General features: G+C 36.1%; 1 protein-coding gene across 2 annotated transcripts in view; it reads left to right on the top strand.

Moving 5' to 3' along the window:
- The first annotated feature begins 900 nt into the window (after positions 1-900).
- nipblb (NIPBL cohesin loading factor b) overlaps positions 901-12,736 on the top strand; it is a 56,712-nt gene continuing 44,876 nt past the window's right edge. For both annotated transcript variants that reach the window (XM_079805389.1, XM_079805388.1), the window contains exons 1-2: positions 901-1,218; positions 7,697-7,840. In XM_079805389.1, coding sequence (XP_079661515.1) covers positions 7,777-7,840 — 64 coding nt within the window. In that variant the 5' untranslated portion in view covers positions 901-1,218; positions 7,697-7,776. The remainder of the gene's footprint in view (positions 1,219-7,696; positions 7,841-12,736) is intronic.

The raw sequence follows: 12,736 nt of genomic DNA, 5'->3' as shown, positions 1-12,736 counted from the left end.
GCATGAACACTAACACGTTGCTTCAATATTTATATAAAATCTTTGTGTAATATCTACGTTCACACACATTTTCGAATCAAAAAATTCTGATTTAAATTAGTCAATCAATTGTTAAAAAGTTATGGAAAGACACCACTGGTGAATAGGGTAAATATTTTTTAACTAATTGGTATCACCATAATTCCCCAGTTAATTAATCGCAGACATTACATTTTAGATTAGTTTTCTGAAATGTTATGTTTAAATGTGAAAATGGGGCATTGTTTAATCAAAAATGTGCATACATTTACAGACTATATCTGAACATTGGATAAAGCCAGGTTCAAAATTAATTGTGGTGACGTAGCCTACTATAGAGTTCAAGGTTTTTACATAGGGGATTTTAGATAATGCTGTCATAAAACAGAAAAAAACAACAAAATTTTTTTAGTAATACAATATTATATAAATCAGTAGAATGTGATTTCACTGCATGATAACTTTTTATTTTTTAGAAAAGATATGTAGGCTATTGTAATTGAAATCAGACGCAAACAGATCAAGTGTGATAAAATAAACACCTAAATGTGTATTTTGGATGTTTTCTTTTCACTAGTCTGAAAGAAGACATGTTAGCCAAATAGCCCCAAATTTCAAATTTGACCCGTGCATGAAAAAAACAATGGTTTGCCTGTAGTGTCTTAATTGCCTTAAATAAAAAAGTGTATATTGCTTACCACGTTAATGCTATACACGGGATACAAATGTATAAACACACACACCTCAGATATTTGAATTACAGTAAGAAGAAGAGAGGAGGGAGATGAAAGCAGAGTGGAGGATGATAGAGGAGATGATGGGAAGCAACGGATGGGAGAAGGAGGGAAGGGGAGGAGAGCAGGCAGCGGAAGTCGGCGAGTCGCTGCTGGTTGGTTCGGCGCCGGTGGAGGGAGTCATTCCTGCAGCAGTGCTTCCGGTCGGCATTTTGTTCTGCGAGAGAGAGAGAGAGTCTGTGTGGATTCTTTTATGAGCGCCCAGGAGCCTTTCGGCACCGAATCCTTTCTGCCATCGTCCGGAGTAAAGTGCGAGCTTCCGCGGGCGCCTACGAGAGGAATGACCGCCGCCCGTCCGTCTTCATGTTCGCAGTGAGAGGAAGCGGTGCGACCCGGATTATTGTTGTGAGAGGGACACAGCGAGCCCGAACCCCTCCGCCTTCAGCTTTCAACAGCAGAGCCTCAGGTAAACGCGCCGGACCCCTTTCGCTGGTTCCGAGTGGGGGAGCACAGTAGCCAGGTGTCGGGGTGAGATGTGCTTCGGACTTTCTGAAAGGTTATCGGTGTTGTGCAGCCCTCCCCTAGTGTTAGCATATGCGTTAGCTCGGTGCGGGCCCGCAGGCGAATCCGCGGTTCGGATGGTTAGCGAGCGAAAGGCCAAAACGAGCCGTTTAAACGGACCCAACCGGTCCAGGGGGCTCGTCTGGAGATGCAGGTGTGCAGCTGAACCCTAAGCCCGGAGATAAGTCACACAGGCCTGCAGCTCCGCAGACCAGAGTAAACAATACTGTCCTCTCAGAGTAAACCTCATTCACCTTCTATCAGAGTAAACAATACTGTGCTTTTGGAGTAAAACTGCATTCAGTATCTGTCTGAGTCGACAAAATCATACCAGAACAATCCTTAATTACTAGAATTACTCTCATATTAGAGCAAAACTTATTAGCCATCTGAGTAAACAATAGTCATACTACAGCAATCCTCATTAACTATCTGTCAGAAAAAAACAATACTCTCAACGTATTTACCATCTAAAGTTAGCTAAGTAAACAATAACATAAACGTCTAGATTGGATAGAAAACACGATCAACTATCCACCACAATAAACAAAACACACTTCTTAGAGCTGAACTTAGACATCAGAATAGTTTTATTAATGAGATCCAAAACATCTCATTATAGCATTAGCAAACAATACACTTCTGTATTGAGTGATACTGGCTTTTAATTAATCAGAGACAATCTATAATCAGATATCTTTCTTTTAGTCATGGTTGGGACAGACTCATTATCAAAATATTCATAACTAGCTGCCCGTGTGAAGGGAATATAAATAAATTACTGAAATGTAACGGCCTTTACCTGCAGGTCAGTATTCTTTTCCTTTACTTAGGTGAAGAGTTTCTATGCTTGTTTACTGTTAATTATCTCTGACTTGAAGATAATCTAAAGCATATTCAAATTAAGGTCCTAGTGAGTTTAATATTATCATAAACAAATATAATTTTTTTTATGATCAATCTGCTAGTAATATTTCTTTATGTATATAGAGAACAGATTTAAATGCTGGGAGTGTTTTACAAACAAAAAAACTGTCAATAACGGTCATATCTAAACAGTTATTTTTATAGAAAATTAATGCATTTTAAATATTTAAATATTTTGTGTGTTTTTAAACAGAATTCTGCAGATATGTTGATTTAAAAACACACTTTAGGTTTAAATAAGATGATTTGTTGTGACTGCTAATAATGAATGAAGGCATGTATGTATGAATGAATGAATGAAGGAAATGCCCCTTGGGCTTAGTTAGCTTTAGCAGTTCATATCCAATATGTAAACAAACTGAAAACCAACAGTAAATTCAAAATTTTGTGTCTGTCAGATAAGATTCTGGATTCATATAGAAGTAGATTCTGAGGAAGGATTACAGTTGAAATCACTCACATTTATGACAAGACCGTCATATTTATTGTTTAAATTGCTGTGGTGTTTTATTGGAGCAGCTTGTGCTGGAGAAACATTGAGCTGTTGCTGTAATCTATGATTGAGATTTCACATAGCAGACCAATATTAATGTATTAACCTTATTAAAAAACAAAAACAGGTGTGATAAAGCTGATCCCGAGTTCAAATTATTTTTAAATAACTTGCCAGTTCACCATCATTTGTTTTTGCTGTAGATTTTTTTGCTCAATTTCACCTTTTTATTTTTACTTGGATCAATGTTTGTGTAATAACAAGTCACTAAAGAAAATATGTTTCTGTTTTAAAAATCTTCTCCTGTACATAACTTCACAGTAGCACTTTTCCCTAGTTTTGTTGCACTGTTGTCTACTCTAAGGTAAAGTAACCAGATTTCTGAAATGGAAACCGGGGACATTTCTTATTTGTGTGGTCAAAATATCACTGAAATCTATTTTTTTTTTAAATTATCTATCCATTAAAAAATGGGGACAATACATTTTTGAATATTTTAGTTTTTTTTTTTATTGTTGTGAGTTCACTATATTATTATTAACATGAATGATTATTATGATTTAGTTTGATAGGATTTTTGATCTGGTTTTATTACAATTCACTGCACCCGTAAAAAGCAAGCAAACAAACAATGAAAACAGTCAATAGGAAATATTGTAAATAGCATGCCGTTCAAAACAATATTATAACAAAATGAAAACTTTACAAAAAGACATTACATAAATAAAACAACAAATATATGATACATAAAACTATTTAACAAATATTTTTACATTTTATAATTGTATTTCATATTTTCATTTTCACAAGTTTATTCTGAATATTTTTTTTTTTTACTTCAAATGTTTAATGTTTGTGCTTGAAAATGACTCTTACGATCCTTAATTGGGCTTGGGATTGCACCTATGCTGCATGTTGGTCGGCCTTTTTTTGCAATGGATTTGCAGGTTGTTTTGAATGAGCTGTACAATGGGGACATTTTCAGCTCTAGTCGGGGACAGAACACCAAAAATTGGGACTGTCCCCGGAAAACGGGGACGTCTGGTCACCTTAGTCTAAGCAAGGCACCATGATGAGTATATCTATCAGATTCTGTTTGGTTGGGAGTATCAATACAGCAGCCCTCAAATGTAGCTCTATTGGTGTACCAGAGACAAAGACAAATTATTGCCTATATGTAGGGTTGGGTACCGTTCACATTTTAACCGGTACCTGAAATTCGGTACCGGTACCCAACAACGGTACCTTTTTTCGGTACTTTTAGGGATGTTTACATCAATAACTGTAAAGAAACTCTAAGTAATTTATAGAAGTGTTGTTGACATTGAGGTAAATTAAACCACGTGTCTGCGGCATTCATTCACACAGAGACTAAAATTCATATTTAAATAGTTTTTTGGCAATCTAATATTCACAGACACTAGTCTATATCACCAGATGCGTTCTCAGGTACCGAAATGTATTACCAATTGGTTTAATGTGAATCGGTACCCTGTAGTACAGAGTCCCGACGTAATTTGGTCGGTCCCCTTAAAAGTCCTGAGTTCGGTACCCAACCCTACCTATATGAGAGCTCTTTCCTCTCATGCACGGCTGAATTTATGTTGCAAATGTATGATCCTTTCTGATATGTTTTTGTGCAATTATGGGCTGTATATTACTTATTTGTGTCTCTCAATTAGAGATTTCTACCTGTAGAATTAATGGATTATTTTGCATATTTATTTAAAAGTTGTACCTGTTCTTGAATGCTGAAGGTTCAACACAATACATTAACTAAAGTGCAGATTCTATAAATCTCTAATAATATTCATCCATTCTCTTCAGATTGCAAAAATGTTGTTATTATTATTATTATTATTACTATTATTAATATATAATATGCTTAATAATTAAAAAAATCATTATACATTGTAATTATTGTATTAACTGTTTATCAATAACAATAATAGTATATTTACTAGGGCTGTCATGATTCCTCATTTAAATTTGAGTACTCAATTTTAACAAATCCTCGATTGCAATTTACCTGTTGAGAAATCGGCAAAGTACCGGAAGTGTTCCAAGGACGAGAATCCATGAACTGCATTAGTAAACCATTTACAAAACATAGCATAGTGCTATTGTGAATTTGCAAAGGCCGCAATTAAATTAAATAAACATATGCCCCGTGCGTGTTTGTAGGTTACGTGCATCTCAGAGCGGCTCCGTTCACTGTTAATGCTGCTCCACACGAACTGTTATCATTTACATGTGCGGATCGTGTCTCGAAGTCTGTCTCTGCGTATGCTGTAGGGATGTAATGGTTCTTGGTAAAAACCGTACCTTTCTCCACCCACGGTTCGGTACACACCTGCTCAAATCTCACGAAACATACGTCTTTAACTATGTTTTTTGAAAATAACAACCTGTAAAATAAGCGCTTTGAGTGACTGCCTAGAAAAGCGCTATATAAATGTAATAAATTAATATTATTATTAAATCAGACAGACAGTTCTCGGCTAATGTATGTTTCTGTTGATGGATACGCTTTCTGGAAATGGAAATTGGAAATTAGGCCGTGTGTCCACCAAAGCGTTTGAGGCTAGTGTATTTTCCCAATTGTTCTCAATGGGAGCGCTGCATTTTTAAAACGCCAGGAGCTTAACGAATTGCTGAGCGTTTATTTCAAGCTGAAGCGCTGAACGCTCAGAGTTTTTACCGGTTCCAGAGAGTTGAAGATTGTTCATCTTTGGGTAAACCGCTGCGCTCATCACTGTCACTTTTTACCCAGCCATCTAATCACAGTGGAGGAGAGGGCGGGAAAAAAAGCTAAATTTTCTATTGGAAAGAAGTGGCCAAATATTAAAGATTAAGAGAATATTTTAATTGAATGTTGTTTGCAAGTATTAAAGAAGGATTAGATCTGCTGTAAAGTGTAACACACCAGGCCATTGGTGTCCTCTGCAGGCATTTGTTATAATATGTAATATATGTAAAGGATTGTTTATATTATGTATATTATATTATGTATTTTAACAATGTTGTTCTATAAAACCACAAGGATTACTTGCTTTTAATACTTTATATGAACCAAAATTTTTGCCTCATTATATGTATTTGTCATTTAAAGGCTTTTATACAAATAAATCAATTACTCGATTAATCGTCAAAATTATTGACTGCTTAATCAATTACCAAAATAATCGTTGCTGACAGCCCTGATATTTATCAATATTTTTTTATTGTAGTTAAAAAGCAGAAGTAATACATGACAAATTATCCCCGAATGTTGATTATTGAACATTTAAACATAAAATTAATCGATATTGGATGCGGCGGAAAAACAGTATTAGTCAATCTCTGTTCTTGTTTACATTGGGCAATAACATCAGAATTTTTTTTGTTGCAATTACACTCAAGTAATTTCTCCCTTCTTTGGTTGTATTTTATAAATGTTTTCTCCTTTCTATTGCTTCCAGTTGCTCTTATAGCAGTAAAATGCGGGGCATCCACAGGCAGCTGCATGTCTTTTATGTTTTGGAATTGATGTTGGAGTCTCACTGAGACTGGTGATTTACAGTAGAGGAAGCGATTGGCTCTTGAGCAGTTGAAGCCAAATTCGGGCTTCTTCCAAATTTCTTGCAACCGTCTGGGGAAGACCTTCCTGTTTCAACAGGACAGTGTCTCCTGCAGTCTGTCCCAGTGCCTGATGGGAAACCCTCCTAGAGGAGTGGAGGCAGTTCTAGCAGCATAGGGGGAGGGGCAACTACAAAATAAAGCGCATTTGATGAGCAGATGCGCGTGTAGTTTTGGCCATGCCTGGGTACCTCTTTTGTTCTGAGCATAATGCATATGTTAAGTTTAAAATAAAGGTTTTTGTTTTTATGTATATGGCTCTATGGTAACATTATTTTCACAAAAGTAGTGTAAACCTGACAGTGATTAGAGTTTTACTGAACACAAGCCCTGATACTTTTTTGCAGATAGATACTTCCTTCAGTATTTCAACATTTTAAATTCCAGATTTCCAGATGTCAATGCTAGCAAACATTATCATGTTGATCAAAAAATTTGAGCTAGTTGTCATGCTATGAGAAAAAATAGGGGTTGTTTGCAAAGTTATTATTGCTATTAAACTATAATGAAGGCGAGACGTGGCAGTGAAAAAGATATACACTATTGTTCAAAGTTTTACATTTTTAAGTCTCTTATGCAAAAATACAGTAAAAACAGTGATACTGTGAAATATAATTGTTTTCTATTTTAATATATTTTAATTTTTAAAATTTAATTTATTCCTGTGTTGGCAAAGCTGATTTCTCAGCAGTCATTATGCCAGTTTTTAGTGTCACGTGATCTGTCAGAAACCATTCTAATATGATTTGGTGTTCAAGAAACTTTTGTTATTATCAATGTTGAAAATATTTGTTTTGCTTAATGTTTCTGTGGAAACCATGCTACATTTGTTCAAGATTTTTTGATGAACAGAAAGTTAAAAAACAACAACAGCATTTATTTGAAATATAAATTATTTGTAATATTATAAAGGTCTTACTCTTTACTGTCACTTTTGATCAATTCAATTCATCCTTGCTGAACAAATGTATTAATTTCTAAAGAACATTTTTTAACCCATACTTTTGAACAGTAATGTACAAAATTAAACTAAAAAAGAGGTAATAAAAAAGCATTTATGAACAATTAAAACTAAACTTACAAATTAGAGATAAAAAGTAGTGACATTTAAAAACCTTTAAAACTTTAAAAACCTTTGGTTTGTACTGTTTGTGGAGCCTTGCTTTCCTCATCTAAAGCTTTTAAGTAGCATAAGATTTAAATGAAATATTTTTTAAAGTGTTTTAATTATAATGCTGTTATTGTTTCCATATGTCAGAAAGGAAAGTGATGTTATTAATACAATGGTTGTGCATGCTGAAAATGATGCTGATGATGTCATCATGTCCTCTTTTTCCTCTTGCAGCAAAAGATGTAAAGGTGGATCAGTGAGGAGCGACACTGAGCGACCTGTGCATCCACGCGAGCTCCCTGCCCTTCTTCAGCATGAATGGGGATATGCCTCATGTTCCTATCACCACTCTCGCTGGGATCGCAAGCCTCACCGACCGTAAGTCGTGCAAAAGTTTTGTAACTGAGCTTCTATAACACATCCAAAGCTTGCTTAAATTAATTATACACATTGTATCTATTAAAGATGCATTTAAAAATGTTAATTAAATAAATCATTTAATATTTATACCAAACTTGAAAGTAGTACTAAGACAGTGAATAGTGTTTGGTTGATCATGTGACTTCAACATTGTGGCAACCATAAGAGGGCGACCCTTCTGTAGAACAAAACGTATTTTTGTTGTCCACTGATATGAGTCATCATCTCATGTGAGTGTGCGTAATTTTAAAGACATTTATTCGAAAGTAGGGTTGCACATTATATCTGTTTTGCATCAATATCGCAATGTGCACGTCCGCAAAAGTCACATTGCAGGATGTGCTATGTCAAGCCGGGCTCTAGACTCATTCTTCCCACTGGTCACTCTGGTGCGACTAACTTTCTCAGTTGGCAGCACCGACTTACAATTTGGTCGCACCCTTGTTTTTATATTAATCATAATGACCTTGCATGATGATGAATCATTCTCTTGATTTCTATATGCTGGTTTTGCACTGATGTAAAGATTGATGTGACTAAAATCTTGATATTTGCAATCTGGACATTGCTTCAAACAAGCATAAATTTAAAAGAAAACATTACTTAAATATTATCACATATTACATATAGGGATGCGCGATATATCGGCAACATATCGTTATCGGACGATAAATGATTATTTTTGATGTTATCGGTCCGATAAGAAAGTTTGACCGATATAGTCAAGCCGATAGATAATGTATTATTTCCTTCGGCTAAGACAGACGCGCTGTCCACCATGATGGGTTTTGAATTGCTATAAATATGATTGGAATCACTTCGAAAAAAGAAAATACAGTTATGTGCAACATGTGCGGCGCAAGTCTAACATATAATCTACATAAAATGATAATACGGCGGTAAAAGAAAGTTGTGTTTCAGCGCGTTTGTTGAGGGAAGAGCCATGGAGTTACACCTTCATGACAAGCACAGTCAAGTTCGCGTGTGCATTCACAGCCTTTTGTGCCATTGTAAATTGTAATATATTTATTATTCTGTGTAGCCTATATAATCTCAAATAGGATGCGTTTGGTTGAGTTAATTAACGATGCAGTAAAGCACTTCATTGTACCGGTCTTTAGCTTCAGCGCGCGCATTTCAAACAGAAATACACAGCATTAATAACTACTGGGACTGTCCTGTACATAACACTGTAATGAGAATATTTTTGTTATAAAACGTTGTGAATTCTCTGGGTTTAGTTGTTGTGTTTCAGCACTCTGTTGTGGGAAGCATCCACAACGCATTCTGACCAGCAGTCAAATTCGCTTGTGCATTTGTGTCATTTTAAGCATATGTAAGTCGTAATATTAAGTTTTTGTAGTATAAACATCTGATTAATGTCATATAGGATGCGTTTCGTAAGTCAATAACCCGCAGTGCTTCATTGTACCGGTGATCATCTTCAGTTTCAATGCGCGCTCTCAAACAGGGGAAGAGCATCCACAGGAGTTATAGGCCTTCACCTGTGCGTGATTTTGTGCTAATATAAGTTGTAATATTATATTTATTTTGTATAAATATCTGATTGTTCTCATATAGGATGGGTTTAGTTGTTAATTTACCTTCTAAGCGCTTGTTTACGGTTGTTCGTTCATTCTCTCCAGCTTCAGCGCGCGCGCTCAAACAGCAACATTATTTAATAGACTAGACTAATATTAAAGATGTTTACTATTACTGTAATATTAAACATATTTTTTTGAAAAACACAGAAGCGTTATTTTTAATAACTAGCACTTTATTGTTCTCGTATCATTTCCATCAACAATATGGTTTGATTAAAACCATTTCCTTAATGTCCGTGCGGAGGCTATTTCATGTACGGCACTTGCATTCTGATTCTTTATTATGCAGCCTAAGTAATGCTGTCCAATAACTTGTTTGCATTATTTAGGTATATTATTTTTATTTTTTTAGGCAATAGAATTTTTGGTAACATTTTACAAATAAGATCTCATTTGTTAATGCATTAACTAACACGAACAAACAGAGAACAATAACCTTTGTTAATGTTAGTAATAAAATGTTTGTGTTTATTAACAGTCCATTCACAGTGCATTACCTAATGTTAACAGACACAACTTTGGATCTGAAAATGTTGAGATTAACATGCACTAAGATGAATAAATCCTGTTGAAGTATTGTTCATTCATTGTGGTTAACTAATGCTAACAAAATGAAACCTTATTGTAAAGTGTTACCATTTTTTTTTTAATAAAGTAAGTTGGCCAAAGGAGTGTAAAATTAATTTGAAAAGGTAAGGAATCTTACACTGGTTCAAATAGGCTACTGTAGTGTATAGGTTTGATTTATGTTGAAGTGTTTGGGACATGGCTTTTAATGGTGAGCCTTTTTTTTTGTTATCAGGCTCTCAAAGTGTAGATTTATCTGCCAATATATCGGTTATCGGCTTTCAAATACAAAGAATTATCGGTCATCGGCCAAAATGTTCATATCGGTGCATCCCTAATTACATATATAACAAAAGTATTATTGCCATGGGTGTTATTATTTTATATAATAGTAATACTTCCATGACAACGCGTCATGCCCGTCATATCACTCACTGCAGCCACAACAGTGCAGATCTGCTTTTTTGTTTTTTCATTTTTAATTCAAAATATTCAAAAACTATGTAATCAACTACCTGATATTCCGATTCTCAGATACATGTAATTGAATGTGTTTTGTTGTTGAAAAAATAGAACGATCATGTTAGTTGATCTATAATGCGTGATGAGCGTCGCCATGTTAGTTTGCGCCGAAGTTCAGAGAATCAGAGCTGTCAGATTTACAACACGTCAATTCATACAGAAATACTTGAAAGTAAGTAAATTCTCCTGAAATACTTGAAAGTAAGTGGCTGGTAAAGTGGGAGAAAAATATAGTAAACGTTATAGTTACTTACACAATGTGTATCTGATATAAATATATCACATCGTTAATGGATTGTTATTGCCGCTTCCATAGACATCACTGTGTATTTTACAAACTATAAATGTATTGTTTTGCTAGTACTTGTGTATTTAAATGTGTCTCTGGCTCAGTGCCAGCCAAAGCGCGAAAGCATTGTGCACTTGTACTAGGGAGGGTGAGGAAATGTTCCCACCGGTTAATCGACATATGACAACACCGGTAATACCATCATCGGCGGGGGCTTTTAAATAGCTAATTCTTAACCAAAAGTTGGCCATGGACATCCGGACTGAGGGAGACGGACTTGATAAAGCTTGTAATTTTCTCACCCAAACCACTGCCGCCTGCTGCTTCTTCTACTGATTGCTTTTAGAGGGAAAAGCGTATATCGTGCAACACTATTTCAAACCCATAAGACCTTTGTTCATCTTCGGAACAAAAATTTAAGATATTTTTGATCAAGTCGGCGAGCTCTCTGATCCCTCCATAGACAGCAGTTGAATTACCACTTTCAAGGCCTAGAGAGTAGGGCTGGGCGATAAAACGATAACGATATGTATCGCGATAGACGCGTAATCGATATCAATAAAAAATGCGTTCGATAAAACGTTCTATAATTTTTTTTTTCTTCGCCGGAAGAAACCAGAGGTTGCAAAGCAAGTTTGGTTGCATGAACAAAAGCACTCGCTCTCTGGTAACCAAGCAACGTAGGGAGTAACAGGCTAACAGCCAATCATGTAACTGTATCCTGTTTGGTTGCACCATATCGTGTTGGATTAACTCTTCAGTAACAGAACCGGCGTGGAGTGATAAGTGGAAAATGAGTGCCGCAGCGAGTGAGGAAATTGTTGATAAAACAGGAAAACAAGTCAGCTCGCCAGTATGGCAGTTTTTGGGATTTTATAAGCCTGACCGTAGTCAGTCCAATGTTGTCTGCAAGACTGTCGTCCCCACCAAGACTGGTAATACCACAAACTTGTTTTACCAGCCTTGTTATACTTTCGTCTGGCTCCGCAGCGCGAGCCTCCGCTGGCAGCGCACGCGCACCTCGTTCGTTTGGGGATGTGTTTATACTCAACGCGCACGCCGTTGTGCTATTCTTGACTTTGGCTGAATCCGAAATTGCCCCCTAAACCCTTAATCACTATTCCCTACTTTAGCCCACTAATACAGTTCACTTGAAGGAGTGAATGACAACGAGTGAGTGAATTCGGACAGGACGCTGTGTGTACATCAGCTGTACACTCGTTATTGCGGTGCAAAGTGGGATAGAATGAGTGCACTCGATAACGTCCACTATAGTTTCGGACACCACTACAAATGCCTGTCCCCTCAAATAGCGCACTATTTAAGGGTATAGGGGGCGATTTCAGATTCAGCCTTTGAAACTACATGGAGAGGTAATGTTACTTTATTTTATTACTCTGCATCAGTGCCTTTTATGACAAAGTATAACAGTTACAAAGAAATAACGGAGGCACTGCACCTTAATGTTAAGAGATAATTGTTAAGTGTTCATTGTGATTTTAGACTTGTGTTTATATTTAAATTATTTGAGTTCTTTCCATGGTTGTGTCGACATTGATTAGTAAAGTTAAATAAGGCGATCTGGCGCTGGAATGCGTTTGTGAAATCATGCAGAGCTCGTGGCCGCTGTTTTCAGTAGCGGTGGCTCGAGCAATCGATTGCTGTTGCGGAGACTTCATTCACGAAATGTACCCTAATGTGTCCTTGTTCTTGATATGCAATCACTGATTAACATCTTTGGTTTTAATGCGAAAATAAATAAACTATACTCAGCGGATCTATGTATTTATTTACTACCATAAAGAATCGCTGGACTGCAAAATATTGTGTTATAGCAGACGTAAGGAACTCATCCAATTTCTGGACACACAC

This window comes from Gobio gobio (assembly GCF_949357685.1).
Source record: "Gobio gobio genome assembly, chromosome: 22".
Taxonomy (NCBI): domain Eukaryota; kingdom Metazoa; phylum Chordata; class Actinopteri; order Cypriniformes; family Gobionidae; genus Gobio; species Gobio gobio.
Note: the sequence above shows the minus strand (reverse complement) of the source record. Positions and strands in the feature narration are given on the sequence as shown.